The sequence below is a fragment of the Camellia sinensis genome, chromosome 7 (genome assembly GCF_055761805.1).
Source record: "Camellia sinensis isolate YWXY chromosome 7, ASM5576180v1, whole genome shotgun sequence".
In the NCBI taxonomy this organism is placed as follows: domain Eukaryota; kingdom Viridiplantae; phylum Streptophyta; class Magnoliopsida; order Ericales; family Theaceae; genus Camellia; species Camellia sinensis.
Window position 1 is genome coordinate 191,307,257 of NC_138967.1, and position 24,017 is coordinate 191,331,273.

Below are 24,017 nucleotides of genomic sequence, written 5' to 3' on the forward strand. Positions count from 1 at the left end.
CATGTGCCCTAAGGACACACATTAATAAAATTCATATTATATTTAATATATATTCTATAGTTGTACACTTGCACTTTGATATTATATTATATATATATATATATATATTGTTATTTTTTTAATTTTAAGAACTATATATATGATTTTATGTATATAAATATAAATGTATATATTTTATTAAAAATATAAAATGAAGTGAGTCTTACAATTCACAATTCATTTTATTGAGAAATCAATTCAGGATTCAATTCACGATTTGACACTTGAAAATAAGATTTATTAATTTATTTTTGAATGGACAACATTGCTCTAATTCCCCTCAATAATTGTTAGAGACAGAATAGGACAAAACCAACTTGAGAGGGTGGTGAGAGATTTCTAAGGAATGTAGCTTAGAAATAAGTCACAATTATCTTATAAGTTTAGCCTATACATGCGAAACAGGATAATTCCTAAATCAAGCCATCCCTCTCACCGTGATAGCCTCAAGCTATCTCTTGACAGCACCAACATGATAGCCTCATTTGGAATGCTACTGCAAATATCTCTCCGTGAATGTACAACACAACCAGGCTATCATTCGTCAACTAATTGCCATTTTCGTTGTGAAGACTGTCCTTCACAATCTTCTTAGCAGAAAATGGCCCATCTATTGTAGCAGTCGCAACAGGTAAAATCCTTTGATCTCAGTCTGATGATTTACTTCTTCACAGTCTGTGGTTTTGAGATTATTGTGAATAAGATATTCCTTCAATCTAAATCAAGCTAAACCTTACCTCCTACCCAAGCTTGCTAATTATTGCCACCAGAGTTAATTAACAAATTCAGGCATAAGAAGCTGTTCCACATGACCAGGTGATATGAAATTGGCATGAACTCAACATAAAAATCCAATATGCTCCTATTCATGACGACAGTTGCACAAACAAAAATTTTATAAGAAAAAAAACAATTGGAGTTTAAAAAAAAAATGTGTACCCTCCAAGGCCAAAGAGTGGTAAATGAAGTTTCAGCCATAGAGAAAAATGCAGAGAGACCCAGAAGAGGAGCCAAAACGAAACCTTGCTCTTTGAAAACCCGAAGATCCTGCAAAAGTTTCGGCCAATAACTCTTCAATAACAATATGCTCTGTCCTATAACCCCATAACCCGAATCCACAATCCCTTCCACCGCAAAAAACTCTTCGGCAACCAAACACTAAAACCCCAATAACAGTAGCAGCCAACACAATAATTCCCCGCTTCACAAAAAAACCCTAATTTCAAACTCCTATGAAAGTGGATAATTGTACTTTTTTTTTTTTTTTATAAATAATAGGTTGTCAATACAGTGGTGCTAGGGACTCTCAGTGGGGGCACCCCCAGCACCCCTAGTAGGCCAAAAATATTTTTTTTTTCTTTCCTTCCAATCATGCGGTGCCACGTGGCACTGAGGGTCATTGGGGGTCACTAGGGGTGGGGGTCTCAAGCTTTATTCGTTGTCAATAATTGTACTTTTTTATAAAAACAGATTACGGATAAAGTAATAGGTTGTCAATAATTTTTTCGTAATTTAGTAGTTACAAAAGGTTTTTTTACATATATAATTATTAAAATTTATTTTTATATATTAAGATACAAAAAAATTATTATTATAAAGATTTAAAAAATATAAAATAAGATTTTGTTGTTTTATAGTTTAACAATAATCAATATAAATAATATAATTAATTGATATCTGATAACAAAATGAATATGTTATTGTAATATGATATCTGATAATACAATTATAATTCACTAATTATTTAATAACAAAACCCAAATTATTGGAAAAAATTTGAGAGAAAAAACTAAGGCAAAATTATTCAATTAAATTGTGATAAAGAGAGGGAAAAAAGTTAGGGCAAACAAAATTAAGAAAAAAAAATTAGGGTAAAATATTCAATTAAAATATGATAAAGAGAAAGGGCAAAACAATTGAGATAAAGTTATTTATTTTATTAAAATCTTGACATTAGACTTTATTTGGACTCATTATATATTTGTTTAGACTAATTATATAAAATTTTAATTGGGCTAACAATAATTATAAATATTTTTTTTAATTTGGGTCAATAGCTTTTCTTGAGGGGTCTTTTAGATTGGGCCTCAAATAATAAAAAATGACTGAGCTTTGAACTTTTAAAATAATATAAAACTAATAAATTTGAAGTCTTATTTTGACTCAAAATTTAAGAGCCCTGGGCACAAGCCTTAGTGGCGTTAACTTAGGGCAGCATTGGTATTCATCATCATCATCATGCTCTCAAACCAGTTCAAATTGTGGGAACAAGTTTTCGAAACAAGTGGGAGAATGCGAAACGACACAAATTATAGAGCACCTCCATTCTTTGGGTTTTTTTTTGGAAAGACGATTTTTGTTACATTAATGATTTATTCACTTAATTTATTCAGAGCCTCCCATGAATTTTCAAAATAGGAAACTGTGATCGGGAAGAGTCTCATTCGGATAAATTCAAGCTAAACAAATTCGATAGATGTAGTGGTACTATTTTTTTTTAATAATGTTTTAATTTTTTTAGACATATGAGAAGAAAGAAAGTGAAGTGGTTGGGAATAATTTTAATACTTAAAAAAAATTGCAAAAAAAAAAATAGTGAGAATAAAAGGATATATTAGACTGTCTTTATGATTTTTTGACTTTTTTTTTTTTTCTTTCTTTTTTTTTTTTTGGTAGCCTTTCTTGACTACTAAGATAAATTAGCTTATTGCCAAATAACCCCGTAACTTTTTTCTCTCTTTTTTTCAACTTTATTTTTTATATATCAAATTTAATGGAGAAATATATATTTTTTTTCATCAAATTTTAAATGATAAGGGTATTGGAAATATTTTTTTCATCAAATTTTATGAAACAAAAAAAAATTTAGAGTAAGAAAAAAAAAATTAAATTTTTTTTATGAAAATTAATGAAATAATTGAAATAGTTCATGCCAAATCAAATTTTTTATTCAAATTTAAAATCAAATTAGTTTTAAAAAAATGAAACAGAAGGTTGAATATACTCTTACCCTTAAAAATTTGATGGGCTTGTTTTTGGGTATGGCCAAGGTATGTGTGTAAAAAAAATAATGATAAATAAAAAAATGTAAGTGTAAGATTTTAACTCGCATAATATTCATTAAATTTTCATTAATAATTTATTAGTTATATAAATGAACAGTGATGTTATCATCTCTGTTATATTAAAAATATATATTCTACCTTATTTATCTTGGTGATTTTGCACCATCTGTATTAGTCTTGATCCATTTAATTTAACATTATTAAAAATAATATCAGTATAATTATGTCAAAATTATAAATAAAATAAAAAAAAACTAATTATCATCAATTCTATTTATGGATAGAAAGGTGTGGAAGAAACAAGATGTCCGAAGCTCACCTAATGGGTAAAAAACAACGCTCAAAGAGTAACATATAACATTATTTTTAATGCGAATTCTCTATCTAGTAGCCAACATTTCTGTCATTCAAAATGATTAAGAATGTAACAAGGGAAATGGTTTGAGTTGTAACTTGTAAGATTGCATTTCGAAGTTAAAAACTTTAGCAAAGCCTAGTCTTTTGTGATTGAAATCCAAATTAAAAGCAACTACAAACAAAAGCACACATCTCTAAAGGTTGCTACATGATCCGAGAAAAGAAACAAGAAAGAGTCATGACAAGCAACTCTTATTTAACTCGTGCTTTAAGAAAACCAAACAACTTAACAAAGCTTTAGGATTCAATACTATACAACAAGAAGGGTAAAACTTTGGAAGTGATCCTGCATAGCTGCTCTGCGCACACACTCAAATGCAGCACCTAGGTTAGACACTCCTTCAAGTGGATACCATTGCTTTATTGTGCTACCTAATGGAACAGACCTAGTTTTGAAATGAAAACATCATTAACTCAAATATAGCATATACATACAAACCATAAAAGATAATTCAACAAAGTAAAGCTTCAAAGATAAATTCTACTTACCTAATAATGCCTTTTATTCGTGCTGATTTCTTCCTTTATTGCATCAGTGGGCTCCATTCTTGGGATAAGTTAAGACCCCGAAGCGAATTAAGCCCCCCCAATGGATTTCAGAATGTCTCCATGGAAATTGTTTCTTGAAAAATCAATGATTAAGAAGACTGTTAAGATTCTTGATAATTTAATCTCATATCCTTTAATCACCACCAACACAGAATCTTGATGATATGTTTGGCCCATGTATTTCAATTTCATTTCATGTTCATCAACATTCATCATAGCTCCAAATTGTTTGATATAATTTGTCGGCAAAAGGCCAGTGAACTCATTGCACGATATGTCAATAATTCTCATTCGAAAATGATGTTTGCTCTTGGTCTTGGAGGTGTCCATGTGACCATGAAACCTATTAAACCTCAAGACAAGAACCTGCAATTCTGGAAGAGTTTCCAACCAGTGGGGGAATGTATCATTTATCTTGTTTTTTTTCCGAGATCTAGACCTTCCAAGTGTCTACAATTGAGCAGAGATCGTGGAACATCTCCTTCGATTTGGTTGTCATTCAAGTTAAGACTCCTCAACATGTTGCCTTTTGTAAATGCTGCAGTAAAGATGCCACGAAAGCTATTCATCCATAAACTCAACACCGAGAGATTAATGCTTATGTTTCCCAAACATTGTGGAATCACACCACTCAGATTGTTATTAGACAGATCAAGAACTTCAAGTGCTATCAGACTGCAAATCAATTGAGGGATTTCTCCAGTCAATTTATTGTTTGAGATAGAGAAAACAATTGTGGAGATAGGTGGAAGAGGGAGTGGTCCTCGGAATAAGTTGGAGTGCAGGTTAATATATTCTAGATTCTTTAATGGAAGACACTCTAAACTTGTAAGGAAATTATGAGAAAGATCTAAACTATCCCATGTATTTTTTCCCACATCGAATATCCATTTTGGAACTTCACCATGAATTTTGTTGTTTGAAAGATCTAATGCAATCAAATCATGCAATACTCTCAAGAAGTTTGAGAATTCACTTAAGTTGCAAGAAGCTAATCCTATAGTCTTAAAGTAACGTAAGGTAGAGTTGACACTATTGTTGATGTTCAATGAGAGACCATTATATGAGAGATCAAGATAGTACAAATATTTTAGCTTAAGCAACTTATCTAGCTTGATTACACCACTGAAGTTGTTTGATGAAAGCCTCAAGTATGTTAGGTTCTGGAGTTCATAAACTGATCTTGGAATTGGTCCCTGCAGCATATTGTTACTCAAATCTATAGAACTCAATGAATGTTGAACAAACAACCAAGATGGTATTGTCCCACTGAGTGAGTTATTTTGCAATCCAATGTAAATTAGCTTTGAAATCCAAACAGCATACGAAGGAATGGGACCTGTTAGCTGATTTTCAGAGAGGGGCAAGGGAATCCGGTATTTGCCCATTCAAATTGTTTTGGGAAAGATCCAAGTAAGTAAGCTTTGCAAGGTTTAAAATTGATGAAGGGATTTGACCGCTGAAACTGTTAGCCCAGAAGTCCAAATTGGTGATTTGTGTAAGGTTCCCAAGAGAAGTTGGAATGGACCCCGAAAAGTTGCACTCAAAGAGGTACAAACTATTCGAGGCTTTAAGATTGCTGATTGAATCAGGCAGTTGTCCAAAAATACTTGTCAGGGAGAGATCAAGAAACTGAAGAAAACTATGCCCAAATTATCCTGTACATTGAGCTTCCGTAGGTTTGGGAGGTGGAAAATGCTTTCTGGGAATTTCCCATGCCGTTGACAAGAAGCAAGACTCAGAGATGTCAAAGAAGATAGATTTAGTAGCAAAGCATGAGCTAAAGGTGAAGGGATATCCAACGTATCAAGGTGTAGTTCTCTTAATTGGGTTAGGTTCTGAAGGAGCATATTGAAAGTGTGTTATTCATGTCTCACCTCATAATGAAAAAGAGACAGATCAAGGGAAATCAATTTGGATAGATGACAGATTTCTGAAGGAACTCTGCCTGCAAATAAAGAGTTGGAGAGGTTGAGATGGGTCAAACTTGCAAACGAGCCAAACTCGGATGAAATTCTAGAAAATTTGAAGTCATTCCAAGAAAGATTGAGCCTCTGGAGTTGATGAAGGTGGAATAGGGTGCTATTGGCTTCAATGGTGCCATGAAGCGCACTGCAACTGAGGTCAAGCCCAATTACATGACCATTCAACCAATTGCAAGTGACCCCCTCCCACGAGCAGCAATCAGTACTCTCATTCCAAAACATCATTTTAGGATGAGAATCAGATTCACACTCTAGGAAGGAAAAATCAATTGCAGTAAATGTTTTCTTAAATTGGAGTAGTGCGAATCGCTGGTCCTCAAGGCACGTATGGCGTGCAGAAGTATGAGAAGACCATGATGATGATGAACATGTAGTAATAACTACTAGTTGAGAAAACAAGAGAAATACCAGAAGAAGTTGATGAAGCCATATTAGCCAACTCATTTTCTCCTTATATAGGTAGGAATCAGAGAGATATCAAAAGGAGAGTAAGAAAGATAGTAGTTTGATGATGAAGAAAGAATAAATGTATTACTCATTCTTATACAGAGCTAAGTCACTCTATGGCGGTGGCACAGCAGCCTAGCCCATCAAGCACGGCATCTATGTAATTTTGTCCATCAGCCATCATGACTTCCAAGCTGGCAGCAGTGAGTCTGTGTCTTTAATTCCAGGGGTCCCAAAGCATTTAGTAATGGTTTTTCATAAACCAATGGGCAAATTACATCGGTAGTCTCCACATTTTACCCCTTGTGCCATTTTGGTCTAAGTAATTTCAATTAGCCTAATTTCAAACCCTTAATTTTAGATTTTGTGTTAATTGGTCCAATTCGCTGGTTAGTGTTTTTGAAAGAAAAATGTTACTAAGTTGGTTGAGGTTAGCTCATTGAATCGAACAAGTTTACAATTTTTTTCCTATACAAGCATGACACATGCCGCTCATGTCTCCATTTTTCATCAAAAGAACTTTTAGTTGTAATTAATTGGACTAAATTAGACAAAATTAAAAATTCATATCAAAATCGTGCCAATTGAAATTATTAAGACAAAAATGATACAAGAGCAAAAATATAAGTACTGCTAATATAATTTGCCCTGATCAATTAAAAGTTGGCAACGTCCTAGCTAACGAATAGCAAGGGCTAAATAAATAAATTGAACTTGGTAGAATGACAACTGGTGGGCATTTGACAACTATGTTATCTAATCAATTTGTAGAAATCGTGGATGCGAATCGGAAACAAACACTCTTGTTTTGGTGCTCGATAGAGGTAGTTGGCTGTGCCTATGAGTGTGGTGATGGTCTTCATCAGTTTCGTAAAGAAGGGTAGCGATGCTTTTCAAGACCGGCAAGGTGTTCGACAAAATGCCCCAAATTCCAATGATGAAATGCCCACCACCGTTATACCTTGACAACTCTTCTTTGTTATTTTATATCAGCACCATCACTGTCCCATGTAGTTGTGTGTTTTTAAAAGATGCCCACAAGGCGTTCGATGAAATGCTCTAAATTGTGGGTGGTGCCACATTTTATATTAATTCTGACTTCTGGTTAAAATCATGGGGATTCTGGCAAAGATGGGCTGAAGTACGTACAGGTAATGGTGAGTTTGGCTAGTGGAGGCACTAGTTATGTGAATGGATTTGTGTTTGGAATGGTGTGATCAGCCATGGGTGGATTTGGAATGATGATAATGATTGGTGGCGTTAGTTTAGAAATACTGGTTAGTGCACAGTAAGATCTTTTATTAAAATACAAAGTTTTGGATTCAATAAAAAAATAGAAAAATTTGTCACGTGTAATGTGAAAAAACAAGTTTCATTTGTTTTAATTTTTCAATCATGATTTGAGTTTTAAATTGTGTTTTGAGTTTTGAAAAGAAAAAATCTTATTTGTTATAATTTTTAAAAATAGTTTTGAGTTTAAAAAAATAAATTGTGTTTGGTTTAACTTTCTAAAAGGTTACTAGTTAGATTGTAAAATACATTTATTAGTTGAATCTAATACTCCACTCGCAGATTCCAATAGTGATAGTTCCTCGGCTAGTAATTGAGTGGATTCAATTAAGGACTTGATATTATGGTTATTCCCCTTGGCATTCAGTTAAAATTAGTGCATTTCTTTAATTTTTTAAACTCATTACAGTCACCCATTTACATTATTTTATATATAAAATATAATAAACTGAACTAAACAAACATGAGATGTTAAAATGTTAGGAATTGTTTGTCCTTTTTGTTCTTTGAGTGATTATGTTGAATTTTTGTGTTAGTTATTCGTGAAATTCAACCTGAGATGCTATGATGTTGAACTTGAGTGATTGTTTCCTCATGAATTTTTTGATACAATATTAGATGATGATTCTCATATGGTTGGATTTTAGATGATGACATATATATATTTCTGGATTTTCTTAATTCACCCTATTACTTTTGCACATTTATTGCTTGATGAAAGCCCATCTGTTGTATGTAAGCTAACTGACAAATCTCTAATTTTCACAAATCAAAATAAAAAATAAAAATAAAACTATGTTTGCCATGAATGGATAATGATGCTCTAGTGAAGCATGAACTGTTAAATTTTTATAAGTATTCCAAAAACTCAATAGATTTATAGAATACTCAAAATGAACTTGAATTGAATGGGCATGTTTTGGTTTGAATCTCAAAACATGCTTTTGGAGAAAAAAATCCAAAAACATGTTTGGTTGAATTTTTTTTTAAAAAAAATTCAAAATCACTTTTCTCTCTACGACACGTCAATCATCACTTTTTCTATCTCCTCTCTCCTTTCCAATCATTTTTTCTCTCTCGCACCCATCTATTCAACTACAAAAAAATATCAAATTATCCCAAACTCTAAAACTATTTTCAAAATAAACAACCAAACAAATTTTCAAAGTTTCTAAACTCTCTCTAGAAAATTATTTTTGAAATATCTCAAAACACAAACCAAACAAGGCCAATGTATGCCATAGCTCTTGATGGAAGTTACTCCTTGAGTTTAATGAAGTTCAGGCTTTTATTTATTTTCAATAACATGCATGATGTTTTGTTATTCTCCATGTGATACAGTTATGAGCATTATCAATTCCTCTTTTCTACATGAACATTTTGATGAATTTTAGCATTTTAGCATTGTTCATAATTTAACTACCTTTGATGTTTGCTCTAAGTTTATATTGCAAGGCTTCCTATTCTTGACCAAAACGATGTAAACAGATTTTCATAGCAGTGCTCATTCTGTGATTTTTCAGATTTGGGAGATCAAGTACTATTGTTGAAGAACTCAAACTTATCTGATCGATATTTCTTCAACCATGAAGTCTAGTACTCGTCTCGACTCTACCATTTTTCAGCTCACGCCCACTCAAACCAGGTAATGTCTCTCAACTTAATCAACAAGCTTTGTCCATTTTCCCCCAAATGTTCTTCACTACTTCATGACTAAGTCACTTTTTTTTTTTTTTTTTTTTACAAGACATCCTATTCATGGTAGGTTGATTTCTGGAATTTGATTCCATGCGATACAATTTTGTTCCGAATGTATTGATTTAGTACAATTGGAGTCAATGCTTGTTCAACCATTGACTTAAAGTTCTGTAGAAACTTGGATTATATGTAGTTTAATTTGATTTCACATTTCACCTACCTATTCACATTGTGTGAGATGTGGTTTTGCATCATCTATTTTGGTAAATTCCATTGATTTTTGGAGAATTGTATTGTGGTAACTAATACAATGATTGCACATGAGGCTGCAACTATGGCTACTACTAATTCATTTTTTTCTTTGGTTGACCTCTATATCTGTCTTGATTTATTAGTGCAGAAATTTGGCCTAATTTCCAAAGGATTTACACTCTAACCAATTTCCTAATTAGTATGCTATATACTTATTAGAGTTCTATAACTCCTCCTGCGTAATTGTAATTATTTCACATTTTCCCATCAGTTTGTAACATGGTGCCCTTTCTTATATACTATTTTCCCACCACCTCATTAACTCTTTTGCAAATAAGAACTTGATAAAGTATTTTGGTAATGGGAAAAAAGAACCCGAAGTATTTTTTATAATTACAAAATGTGGGAGCCGAATAATCTTGGATCAATAGGAGTGGACCAGTCTGGTCCAGAACATAACCTCTATTGGGCATTGACCCTATTCAATTGAAGGGCCGAATAAAGTAGCTGGCATTCCTTTTAGTGAAACAAGGGCCGAGTAGAAGTACATGTAAAGGACTAGGGCAAGGCCAGGCCCAAAGAGAATACTATAAATACAAGATATTCAGTTCTAGAAAGGCATATGAGAACTATTAAGCTTAACTTAGAATACAAGTAATCCTGAGTGCAGAGACTAACTTGCCCATCGGAGTGCTAATTCTAGCACCCCCGACCGGAGTGTTTATTCCTTTTCAGGTGACTAGCAGAGGATCACGAGCATCCCCAAGGATCAGAAGAGTATTTCCAAACCACATCCCTACAATTGGCGCCGTCTGTGGGAATACTCAAACACATCCATGGTGGGCGTAACGGAAGACCCTCCGATAGTCACTGATGAAACCACGCAGAGAGACGACCTCACTCCAACAAACATGCTTGGACCGAAGACTATCCCTACAAGACGAGCTTTGAACTTCACCTCACCCTCGACTCCAAAGCATGAGGCAATGCAGGCGGTCATGGAACAAGCAAAGCAAAACGAACAGAGGTTGGAGAATATGATCGCAGAGAACGAACGTCTTCGTCAGGATTTGGCCTTGGAAGTGGCAAAGTCCAAACAAGCTGTACGCCAAGATCCGGAACGCCTTGTGAGGGCAAGTGGTCAACGATCTCGAGCCCGACAACAAGACACTGATAGCGACTCCAACTCATTATCCCCGGAGCCCAAGAAGAATGGACGATCTGAAACTTCCAGTTCTTCTGAAGAGAGTCCCTGTATAAGGCATAAGCGAAGAAAAAACAGTTCGGATGAATATCAACACGATCCTTTTGTACGAAGGATTGCAAAGGCAGTGCTACCCAAGAAATTCAAAGCGCCGTCATTCACCTTGTACGACCGTAAATCAGACCCCACTGATCACATCCACCATTACAAGCAAGCCATGACACTGCATGCAGATGACGAGCCTTTGATGTGCAGAATATTTCCGAGCAGTTTGGGACCACTAGCTGTCAGGTGGTATTACAAACTGGAGCCGGCTTCGATTAAAAGCTTTCACCAACTTCAAAAATCCTTCAGTGCAAGGTTTATTACTAATGAGGTCCAGCCAAAGCAAGCCGATTCCCTCTGGGCAATGCAGATTCAACTGGGGAAAACCCTTCGTGCCTACTCGGCACGGTATTGGGAATGTTTCAACCTGGTAGACGATGCTTGCAATGACTCCATGGCCATCACCGCCTTCAAGATGGGGCTGCATCCTGACAGTGCCCTCCGCAGCTCTTTACCAGACGTCCCCCCAAAACAGTTTGGTTGTTGATGAAGAAAGTTGAAGAATACTGTAAAGTGGAAGATGATGCGTTGAGGGTTAAAGCCAGCAATGTGGCCAACAAGATAGCTCCTACTGAAATTGTTCAGCCGTTAAATTCTGTAACACCTCAGAGCCCTGAACCACGACATCGGGCAAAATGAGATAAGAGACGAGATTCTCACCGATCAAGTGACCAATGCCCTCATCGAGCGAATAAACAACTGCAAATCGACAGCAGGCGCACAAGGCGCGCCGACAAGAAATATACTGAGTTGTCAGATCCAATCAGCATGGTCATGTCCAAAATCTAACATCTTCCGTTCTTCAAGTAGCCTTCAAAAATAGTGGGACCTCCCGACACTCGAAGACAGGATAGGCGGTGCGAGTATCACAAGGATCATGGCCATGAAACTGAGAGTTATTATGCATTGAAGGATCACCTGGAGGACTTGGTACAGGATGGTCGGCTACAGCAGTACGTCCGAAAGGGCAACTCAACCAAAGAAATAGCCTTAAGACAGGATTCCCCTCCACTCGGCGTGATCCACATGATATACAGCCTGCCAATATCATCCGCGGTGCATACGATTCAGTCGAATCCCGACCCTCAAAATCAACTCACTCCGGCTAAACGGCCCCATGAAGCTGCAAGCATTTCTTTTGATGATTCAGATCTGGCCGGAGTGACACTTTCTCGCATCGATCCCTTGGTAATTGAGTTACGCGTAAACCGATTCACCGTTGAGCGCGTACTCATTGATCCGGAGAGCACATCAGAGGTTATGTATTACAAGACATTCACCAAACTCAGCTTCTCAGAATCAGATCTCTCTCTGACTCCTTATCCATTATTCGGCTTCAACGCCACTCCAGAATACCCATTGGGAAAAATCACACTACCTGTCCGAGCCGGCTCCCGAATAGTGGATGTGGAATTCTTGGTCGTCAGGCTGCCATCGCCGTATAGTCTCATCATGGGGTGATCCTGGTTGCATGTTATGCAGGCCGTGCCGAGCACCTATCATCAACTACTATGCTTCCCCACAGAACGCGGCATTGAGCAAATCCGTGGCTCTCAGAAATTGGCACAAGCATGTTATCTCCTTGCTCAAAAGACGCCAAAGGAGTTACAAGTGAACTCTATTGAGGTAACAGATCACGAGAGCCTCGATGACGTTGGGCGGCTTCCAAGTGAAAAGGTCACGGAAGGCCTAGACCGAGTTGAAGTTGACGGAAGCCCAGAGAAGTTCTTCATGATCGGCGCCTCCCTGAGTCAAGCCGACATATAGCAGCTAATCTCTTTCCTACTGAGCAACCTTAACGTTTTTGCATGGACTACATACGAGATGCCGGGTATAGATCCTTCCATTTCACAGCACTGTTTGAATGTTGACTGTAAATGCAAGCCGATTATTCAGAAAAGTCGGCGGTCAGCCACAGAGCACACTGTCGCCGTTGTTGAGGAGGTTGACAGGATACCCTACATGGCTCTCTAATACAGTGGTTGTGAAGAAGAAAAATGGGACTTGGCGAGTGTGCGTCGATTTCACGGATCTAAACAAAGCGTGCCCCAAAGATTATTTTCCCTTACCCAGAATTGACCAACTTGTAGATGCGACGGCACGCCATCAGCGTATGAGCTTCCTCGATGCTTACAGAGGCTACCATCAGATTGCCATGCATTCTGAGGACCAAGAAAAAACTGCATTCCTCACACCAAGAGGAACCTACTGCTATAAGGTTATGCCTTTTGGGCTAAAAAATGCAGGGGAAACTTACTAAAGACTGGTCACGGCTATATTCAAGGAGCAACTCAGCCACACTATGGAAGTGTACATTGATGACATGGTGGTCAAGTCTAGAGAAGAACAAACCCATCTAGCTGATCTAGAAGAGACGTTTGGCATCTTACGCAAATACAAAATGAAGCTGAATGCTTCCAAATGAGCGCTTGGGATCGGCTCCAGCAAGTTCTTAGGTTACATTGTCAGCCACTGGGGAATCGAGGCCAACCCGAGGCAAATCATAGCAATCTTGGAACTCAACTCCCCTCGTTCAGTAAAAGAGGTTCAAAAGTTGATGGGGATGGTCGCCGCACTCAACAGGTTCATCAGTCGGTCTACAGATCGCTACCGATAATTCTTCCATACTCTACGGCAGGGCAAGGCTTTTGAATGGTCTGCCGAATGCGAAGCCGCTTTTAACAGCCTCAAGACTTACCTCTGCTCAATACCGCTCTTAACAACACCTGCTGCTGGTGACCCGCTCATTCTGTATCTAGCAATTTCCGACAGGGCCGTCAGCGCCGTACTGATAAAGGAAGAGCTGGGGGAGCAGCGGCCAGTGTGTTATGTAAGCAAGGCAAAGGTTGACACCGAAACACGCTACTTTCCGCTGGAAAAACTCATCCTAGCCCTAGTCATGGCGGCAAGAAAACTGATGCATTACTTCCAAGGACATAACATTGTGGTGCTAGCAGATTATCCCCTCCGATCAGTACTACGAAGTGCAGAAGCATCGGGACGTGTTTCAAAGTGGGCTCTTGAACTCGGCCAGTACGACATTCAGTTTCTACCTAGAACCTCAATCAAGGGACAGGTGCTAGCCGACTTTGTTGCCGAATTCACAGGGGTCTTGCCGATTTCAAGTCTGATGAAATTCGACCAGAGCCGAACTGGAGAATTTATATTGGGGACATCTGGCATTTGTACTGTGATGGATCATCCAATCAGCGGGGCAGCGGAGCCGGAGTTGTGATCATGGCCCTCGACGGCGCAATAATTGAGCAGGCCGTCAAGCTCGGCTTTGAAGCGTCAAATAAGGAAACCGAATACGAAGCCCTTCTAGCCGATTTGCGGAACGCACATCTTTGGGTGCTCGGCCCTTACTTGTATTTTGCGATTCAAAACTGGTGATCAACCAGCTAAAGGGGGAGTACGCAGCAAGAAACGACCGTATGACGGCTTACATGAAAACGACCAACTCCTTGTTGGTAAAATTTGACCATCATGAATTGAACCAGATAACACGTGATCAGAACACACATGCAGATGCCCTTGCCTGCCTAACCTCCGCCATTAACTCAGAGATTAAACGGCCCATCGAAGTAGGTTTCATCCCGGAGCCAAGCATAAGCCCTTCGGAGGAAGTCCAGGTTAATGTTATAGAATCTGGACCAAGTTGGATGGATCCCATTGCTGCATTCCTGTCTTCCGAACAACTCCCAGTGGACAAGAAAGAAGCACACAAGTTGCGAAATAAAGCCCTGCGATACTACTTGGATCCGTAAGGAAGGCTTTATAAAAAATCCCTCTCTGCTTCATATTTGGAATGCGTGCACCCTAACAAAGTCGAAGAGCTTCTGACTGAAATACATGAAGACAGCTGTGGTGCCCATTCTGGCAGGCGATTTTTGGCCCATCGAGCTATAACACAGGGGTATTACTAGCCGACAATGAGAGCTGACGCCGAATGCTATGTGAAGAAATGTGAATAATGTCAGAAGTTCTTCCTGCTAACCCACCTGCTTGCTAAAGAGTTGAGCTCCATTACCAGTCCCTGGCCATTCGCCCAGTGGGGGCTTGATATCGTAGGATCACTGCCGAGGGCCCCAGGGAACAAGCAGTACTTGATCGTTGCAACAGATTACTTCACAAAATGGGTCGAAGCGGAGGCATTAACGCACATTCGAGATGCTGATGTTAAGCACTTTGTATAGAGAAATATCATAACACGATTCAGCATTCCAAGAGCTCTTATCTCAGACAACGGCACCCAATTTGATTGTAGCGTTTACCGAGAGCTGTGCAACAAATATGGTATCCGGCCTTACTTTTTTACGCCGACTTACCCACAAAGCAATGGTCAAGCCGAAGCCTCTAATAAATCCATCTTGGACGGCATCAAGAAGAGGCTGGAGAAAGCTAAAGGCAAATGGGTCGAAGAATTGCCAAGTGTATTGTGGGCTCATCGAACTACGCCGAGGCGATTTACTGAAGAAACGCCGTTTCCTCTATGCTTTGGAACCCAGGCGATCATACCCCTGGAGATCGGCCACCCAACCCTGAAATCTCAAGTTTTTGATATGGGCCGAAACGACATGATGCTGGCACTGGATTTGATTCTGATCGAAGAACGAAGAGACCATGCCTTTGCGTCGATGGCGCGGTACCAACAGCAGCTTGCCAAGTCATATAATCAACGTGTTCAGCTACGCCGCTACACACCAGGAGAGTTGGTCCTGAAAAAGGTACTTCCAGCTGCCAAGAAACCGGCTGATGGAAAATTGGGTCCTAACCAGGATGACCCCTATCAGATTGATTTGATCGCAGGAGTAGGGGCATATCGACTCAAAGACATGTCAAGGAGAAGTCTTCCACAACCTTGGAATTCGACGCATTTATGCAAATTTTATCATTGACCCGACTTGTGGGGCATGATACTTGTTCTGAATGGTTTGCCATGTACATCTCATTTTCTATAATGCAAAGATCCCTATTTATTCTTAACATCTAATTCAAAGGTGTTTCGAAAAAGCCTCTGGATTTGGAGCGCCCTTCGTGGATATCATGATTGGCCAATTAAAGACTCCGGATTCGGAGCCCCATCGGCGCATAACGTTTTTGGGCCGAAAAAGCCTCCGGATTCGAAGCGCCCTTCATGGATATCACGATTGGACAATTAAAGACTCCGGATTCGGAGCCCATCGGCGCATGACGTCTTTGGGCCGAAAAAGCCTCCGGATTCAGAGTGCCCTTCGTGGATATCACGATTGGCCAATTAAAGACTCCGGATTCGGAGCCCTATCGGCACATGACGTCTTTAGGCCGAAAAAGCCTCCGGATTCGGAGCCCCATCGGCGCATGACGTCTTTGGGCCGAAAAAGCCTCCGAATTCGGAGCGCTCTTCGTGGATATCACGATTTGCCAATTGAAGACTCCGGATTCGGAGCCCCATCGGTGCATGACATATTAAAGACTTCGGATTCGGAGCCCCATCGGCGCATGACGTCTTTGGGCCGAAAAAGCCTCCAAATTCGAAGCGCTCTTCGTGGATATCACGATTGGCCAATTGAAGACTCCGGATTCGGAGCCCCATCAGCGCATGACGTCTTTGGGCCGAAAAAGCCTCCGGATTCATAGCGCCATTGGCGTGTGACGACTTATGCCGATCAATGTTTATACAATTATCTCAATGTTTGTATAATGTTTATTTGCTTGTTCAAACAGTCATACAATGAAAAAAAAAAAAACATGCAAACACGCGTGTGCCGAATAAAACTTATAACGAAACAAACAGTTGAAATAGACAATGTACTATTATCCAAATTAAAGCCTCCGTAAACAAAGGTCGAAAAATGCAAATATTCAAATAAGCACACATTCGGAATAAAATGTGCACTAATATAAATAACAAGTACGCTACAAATTGATAACTAAGCATTTTATTAAAATCAGCCAATAAATACATAATTTCGCTTTCAATTTACGTAATCATTACAAGGTTTTCTTCGGTTCAGTGGCTTCTTCATCATCACTCTTCTCAATTTCGAAAGCGGAGAAGGGGAAATCATTCTATTGGTACAACGGAAATGCCGAATCCAACCCTGCTGCCTGGAGACTCTCAACTTGCTGAAGTGCCTTGATCCAACCGTGCCTAAATCCACGATTTTCACATCGGCAAACTTCTTCAGCGAGCTTCTCCTTGGTCTTCTGAATTCTGACCTTTCGGCCGTCATGGAAGCCTTTTTCATAGGCCGCAGCCCTCGCAGTCTCAATGACGAACATGCTGGCCGTATTCCAATCGGCGATCGCATGACTAATCAGCCTTTGAGTAACCCTTTCTTCCACAACTAGGTTTGGGTGGCTGGCCGATTGAGGCTCGGTGGATTTGATTTTCCTGAGCTCACGCTCGGCCTTCTCGGTACGAGCTTCTAACTTCTGAATGCATTCATCTCTCTGTTCTATATTGCGACGAGCGGCTCGGAGACGCATGCTGATCTCATAAGTAGTGTACAGTCCCTTCACCGCCCCATGAACGCCTTCACGAAACACTTCAAAGTCCTGCCGACCTACCATCGATTGCTGAACTTCGGGTGGAAAGATCTATCGAGCGAACTCGACTGCCACATTTGAATCTTGAACGATCGAATCCGCCTCTGTCATTGTTCTATTACCCACGAAGACTACAAAACTTAACGGGCGAGGAGTTGCGTCGGATTCCCTTCCAAGACGAGGTTGAGGAGACTTGCGCTGTGGCTACTTGTCTCTCCTGGGCGACCTACTTTGACGATGGGGAGATTGGTGTCTCTCCCGATCCCTCGAAGTCCTACTGCCCGTGCGTGAAGGTTCACCACTTCGATTCATGTTTCCTCCCAGCTCAGCTAGCGTCTTCGCTTCACCTCTGCTGTTAAAGAAAAGTCTATTCAACATTCGCACTTGTTTAATTTTCCACTATGAACTAGGCTGAGGTTCTGTCAAAACATATAAATAAGACCTTCAAACACACCCATTTACTCCCTACGAAGGCAGCGCCTCTGAGGCAATCTCATTAATATTGAAACCTCAACGGCCCAGCGCCAATCGAGTCACGTGCCCCAATCGCCCCCTCTATTATTCGGCATTCTACGTTCATGAACCAGCTGGAGCAAGGGCAGATTCATCAATCTATTCAGCTCGAGTGCCCCAACCACTCCATGAATCAATTCATCAGTACTTCATGACTGCGTGTTATTCGGCGTCTAATGTTCATAAACCAGCTGGGGCAAGGGCAAATTCATCAATCTATTCGGCTTGAGTGCCCCAGCCGCTCCATGAATCAATTCATCAGTACTTCATGACTACGTGTTATTCGGCGTCTAATGTTCATAAACCAACTGGGGCAAGGACAGATTCATCAATCTATTCGGCTCGAGTGCCCCAGCCGCTCCATGAATCAATTCATCAGTACTTCATGAGTGCATGTTATTCGGCGTCTAATGTTCATAAACCAACTGGGGCAAGGGCAGATTCATCAATCTATTCGGCTCGAGTGCCCCAGCCGCTCCATGAATCAATTCATCAGTACTTCATGAGTGCATGTTATTCGGCGTCTAATGTTCATAAACCAACTGGGGCAAGGGCAGATTCATCAATCTATTTGGTTTGTGTGCCCCAGCCACCCCATGAACCGATTTACTAGTACATTACCCATGAACTAATCTGATTCAGCACCAAGAGCTCACTGACTGGGCCAAGGGCATACGACAGCGTCGAATGGATTTACTTATTCGGATTTACACCGTTATTGAATCGGCAACTATGCAATGGGATATTTAATTTACTCATCTCATGATCCTACTTCCTATTGGATCGATAATTAGCAAGCACAACATACAGTGATCATTTCATCCAAAGTAGTGAAAAGCAAAAGCAAAACTCTTCGTTAATATCAAAAACTGCATACAATGAATTATGAAATGAAAAGGAAATTTTTATTAATAAATTAAGCGCAGATAGTAACCAATTTATACATGAAAATTACCTTGGACTAACAGAAACCTACTAAACAAAAACATACATTGAAATTGAGAAAAACCTAACAAAACTAGAATGTCTCACAAATCAAGTCTCAGAGTCAGTCTCAAGCGGCTCAACGTCCACTTGCTCGTATGGAATTGGCGTGGCCAATGTAACTCCAGCGGCAGCAAGGGCTTTGAGCCAGCCATGTTTGAATCCCCGATTCTCGAATTTGGGGACTTCTTCTACATAGTCATTAAGGGCGGAACTCTTCCCAGCTTCGAACGTCACTAAACCCTCAGAGTCGGCTTTCTCCTTAGCCTACTTTAACTCTCCCAACTCGGCCTCCAGCTTGGCAAGCGCCTCCTTGGCTAACTTGAGCGATTCCTCGCTCGCGTTTACCCTCTCCTTGGTGTCAGATCTGAGTTGATCAGCAGCCCTGGCCCTTTCCTTCTCAGCCTCGGCCCGCGCACTTTCTATCGCGGCTCTCATTGCCTCAAACTCCGCCCTGCTCCTTTGACCCTCGACTTCAAATTGTAAACGACCAATCCTTTCAACAGCGTCATGCTGGCGGCGGTCCAATTTGGCGATCCTTCCAACCGTCTACAAAACAAAGGATCATCATATTCCAAGAAACATCGAATACAAACCAAACCAAAGAGTTAGTCATGTACTAGAAGAGTCGACTAGGCGGCTAATGCTATTGTCACCAAATCCGGCTTGGCACGAAAGGTCGCCTTGTCAGCCGGCAAGAAGACTGAGGCAGCCAAGCTCAATGCCACAGCTGGATCTTTCAAAGTCGATGCTTCGGAAGAGATCGGCATGTTTTTCATCTTTAGCTCAATAACGAAAGGAGCAACCACAGCTGACTCCTCTAAGCGTGGCCATTTTTCAATAGGGCCCTCTTTAGAGCCGTCCTCGCCCTCAGCGCTTCATTTTTTGCCCCAATCCTCCGAAATCGACCGCCCTTCAGTAATTGGGCGCTCGACCTCCTTTTCCGTCTCGGCCATGACAACGTGAGTCGTTTCTTCTACAACAGTATGGGCAACAGATTCAGTCGGGACAAGTCCAGAACGGATGGCTACAGCCTTTTGTCGGGCGACCATGCGTTCGGCGTTTCTTTTTCGTGCCATCTGCGTAAGATTTTCCCCAGCCATATCCTCAGGAAAATCGCCGGGAAGGTCTCTCAAGTTTGTAAAAATATCTTCGAAGGCCCCCCCTCGGCCTGATGTAGACGGAGGGTCAGAAGAGTTCAATCCGGCTTCCTCGAAGGCCGAATTAATAGCTTCGTCAACTTTCGCGGTCAACCGGTCTGGGTCCTCGGCGATTGGTTCGGTCACTTGTTCTTCCACGTGTTCAGAATCAGATGATTCTAAGTCGATCTATCTCAAGTTTTTGAAGCTGGGGAAGATGAGGGCTGTAAGATGGTTGTCGCCTCGCGCGATCGGAATATTGTCTGCCGCCGAGAGCGTCGTATAAGCTGGCTTGTACCGCAGGAGAACGTGGGCTGCCCTCCCTTGTTTTTGAAGGTCTGGGCGGCTGACGAACTGTAGTGCGGTTTTAATTTCTGCGAGCACAACGTCGTCGTCTGAAACCAACACTCTGTTCAAGTCGTTGCCTGCATAAACAAAACGATTAGATGAGCTTAGTGCCGAATACATACATATGTAAATAACAGAAACAAAGTGATCTGATCGGCCACCTGGTTCGCCTTTTCGCCTTGGCACAGGGTCTAGGCAATCTTCACCTTCGCCAAATTCCTAATTGCCACGAACAACGACCATCACGTCATCGACACGCTTGCTAGAGCTGGCAAGCATGGTCACTAAGTGATGATCAGTATCCTTGGCTCTAAGAAAGTAGCGTCCTAGCCGGCCGGTAGATTTGGCTAGGACATAACAGTGTCGAATGGCGGGAATACCTAAATTAATTCTAAGACGCCGATTTATCTCTATAATTCCCATTATGATGCGAAAGAAGTTCACATTGGGCTGGGAAGGGATGAGACCCCAGTACCGAAGAACGACCCTAAAAAATGGGTGAAGAGGAAAACGGACACCGCCCTCAGCAATTGATAGGAGAGGAAAGATGATTGTGCTCTCATTTTCCCTCACCATATCAGTGGTGCTGTCTGCCAAAAGTGACAGATGGACGTCGTCGGGGATGGAGAAATGGCGTCGAAAGCCGGAGATTCGATCTACAGAAAGGAGCTCCTCAAATGTTTTGCCATTTTGGCCAATCCAAGGATTATGGAAAACTAAAAGCAAATAAAGAAGGGGGATGAAAAATAAAAGAGAAGAAAACTTACAGGAGACGAAGGAAAAAGCAAGAAACAAGGGGTTGCAGAAACCGCGGAATATAGGAGTTGCACTAGAAGGCGAGCCAGATATCTTTGAGTATTCAGAACATACATTCGAATAGACAAATTCAAATCACATTAAATAGCGGCAGTGTACGAAGGGGTGGGAAAACGTTACAATGACCAAAAAGCATGTACGCGTTCTGACACACATCGGGAAGAGTAATAACCGCCGAATTTTTAACCTCCAGACTAGAAGCCAAACACGCCGACTAACTGATGCTAGTGGGGTGTTTGGGGGGCAATTGTGGGAGCCGAATAATCTTGGATCAACAGGAGTGGACCAGTCCGGTCCAGAACATAACCTCTATTGGGTATTGACCCTATTCAATTGAAGGGCCGAATAAAGTAGTCGACATTCCTTCCAGTGAAACAAGGGCCGAGTAGAAGTACATGTAAAGGACTAGGGCTGGCCAGGCCCCAAGGCCCAAAGAGAATACTATAAATACAAGATCTTCAGTTCTAGAAAGGTATGTGAGAACTATTAAGCTTAACTTAGAATACAAGTAATCTTGAGTGCAGAGACTAACTTGCTCGTTGGAGTGCTAATTCTGGCACCCCCGACCGGAGTGTTTGTTCCTTTTCAGGTGACTAGCAGAGGATCACGAGCGTCCCCCAGGATCAGAAGAGTATTTCCAAACCACATCCCCACACAAAAATATCCAATCTTTAACAATTTTTAACTCTATTTTCAAGTTCTCTTGAAGCATATGTCCATAATTAGGCCATTTTGAGAAGGAAAAAAAAAAAGGAAAAGAAAGTAAGGAGAAGTAAGTTCCCTTTTATTCTAAAGTCAGTTGCCAACTTACCATGTTGCTTAAGATTTTATAGATTATTTGAAATGATTTCTTCTTTCCCCGTGTCATTGTAGTTTGATGTATAATTTTGAGCCATTTTCAGTCTTTTTTTGGATTCCCAACCAAAATTAATTATATTTATATAATAAGTCCTAAGATTTATATAGAACAATGAAATCTTTAATTAAATATACTTTTTTAGGCAGCCTTCTCATAGTTTCTGGGTTGTAAGTCTTCCTTTTGTTGCACAAATGACTTGCCAAATATTTCTTTGTTGCCCCTGTATCCATTACAGATAAGCTGTCGTACTCTATTAGGATCCTTCTTGAATCAGCAATTCATTAAAGTTGTTAAATTGGTTGCTGAAGCTGGTTTAGATGCTCATCTAGGTATTGGTCCTCATGTTTGTGCTAAATGGAACTATTGGTAAAGCTTATAAAATTTTGTTCCAATCTATTGTATAGTATACAAACCAACAATTTATCAATGAACTTTGCCTTATAGACTCTGTTTTTGCATTTCATACTTGGAATTCAGTTTCGAACTGATAATGAGCCATTCAAGGTATTCCCTCTCACTTTATCCTGCTATTAAATTTTAAATTGATGGCCTAAATATGCTCATTGTACTTCTGTTTTAGGCAGAAATGAAGCAATTTAGAGCCAAGATTATGGACATGATGAAGCAAGAAAACTCTATGCATCTCAAGCAGACCCATTATCTTATCACAGGTTAGTTTCTTAATTTTTACGTAGATTTGCCATATAAATGCAAGCATTGTATAATTGTGGGTGCTGTGTAATTGTGGGTGCAACATTCTGTTTCACATTTTTACTTTGACACAAAGTATGTCACTTCAACTTTCCCTTTGAGTCTCAAATGATTAATTGATATTGTTTTCCTTTTCACGAATTATTGAGTACTGTCACTAATGCAGTTTTAGGTTTCTCGGAATAATATCGAATGGATGCAATTTATCTTTACTTGGAGCACTATTTTTTTATTTTTTTAAAAATTATTTTTGCACTGCAATGTTTTTTGGTCCTTCAGATCTTATTGCTATTAGTCACATTTAACATTTGATTCCGATTTTTAATTTTTTTTATCACGGTTAAAAACTATGATGGAAAAATTGCACAATCACACCTTTGGAACAACTCACACCTTTGAAAGGTATGCTAGCATTATATCCCAAAAAGACTAATCATAAACTTTGGAACAACTCATTTAAGCATGCAAATCAAATTATACTACTACACACTTACATGAATCCTAATCGTTCGTGTTTTGCAGGTAAGAAGGGTGACAAGGTTGAGGCGTCTGCAGAAGCCAAGCCTATGAATGCTACAACAAATGGAGCTGCTGCCTCTCAAGAATGAGAAAATTTAAATTTTAATTTGAATTTTCCTTTTTCTTAATTTAATTTTGGCTACAACTTTGTATTTGTTTGGTTACTGACTACATTCCGGTGGTCATTAGATGTTGAATCCTAATTGGATTTTCCTCAAATGTATCTGTTGCATGGACATTAAGTTAACCTTCTTTTTGTATCCTTTTTTTATGATGAATAGATAAAGTTTTATTGACAATTAAATTTTTATCTTGTTAATTGAGTTTTTCATATATTTAAATGAAAATAGAATTCTGGCGAAGACACAATTGTTATTTTTCACAAAATAATACGATAATACCTTTTAAGAAAATAAAAAGAATTCATTTTATTCACAATAAATGCAGAGGAAATGCGACAAATGTAATTTGCAACAACTATGTCAACATTAAAAAAATAATTAGATTTTATGTACAATATTAGCTTTCAATTATGAGTTAGAATGA

At 39.6% G+C, this 24,017-nt stretch overlaps 1 protein-coding gene and 1 long non-coding RNA gene across 2 annotated transcripts; one reads left to right on the forward strand and one right to left on the reverse strand.

Annotated features, from left to right (window-relative positions):
* Positions 1-490: 490 nt before the first annotated feature.
* On the forward strand, positions 491-23,699 carry LOC145796473 (uncharacterized). The gene is made up of 4 exons (XR_014336936.1): positions 491-670; positions 9,316-9,437; positions 22,822-22,912; positions 23,475-23,699. It is a non-coding gene; the product is annotated as an uncharacterized LOC145796473 (long non-coding RNA).
* On the reverse strand, positions 3,543-7,177 carry LOC114300359 (receptor like protein 27-like). Its single transcript, XM_082881686.1, has 2 exons — positions 4,011-7,177; positions 3,543-3,907 (listed from the first exon to the last, which is right to left on the reverse strand). Exon 1 carries the CDS (start codon positions 5,456-5,458, stop codon positions 4,481-4,483), a length of 978 nt encoding a protein of 325 aa, XP_082737812.1. The 5' UTR covers positions 5,459-7,177; the 3' UTR covers positions 3,543-3,907; positions 4,011-4,480.
* Positions 23,700-24,017: the final 318 nt, after the last annotated feature.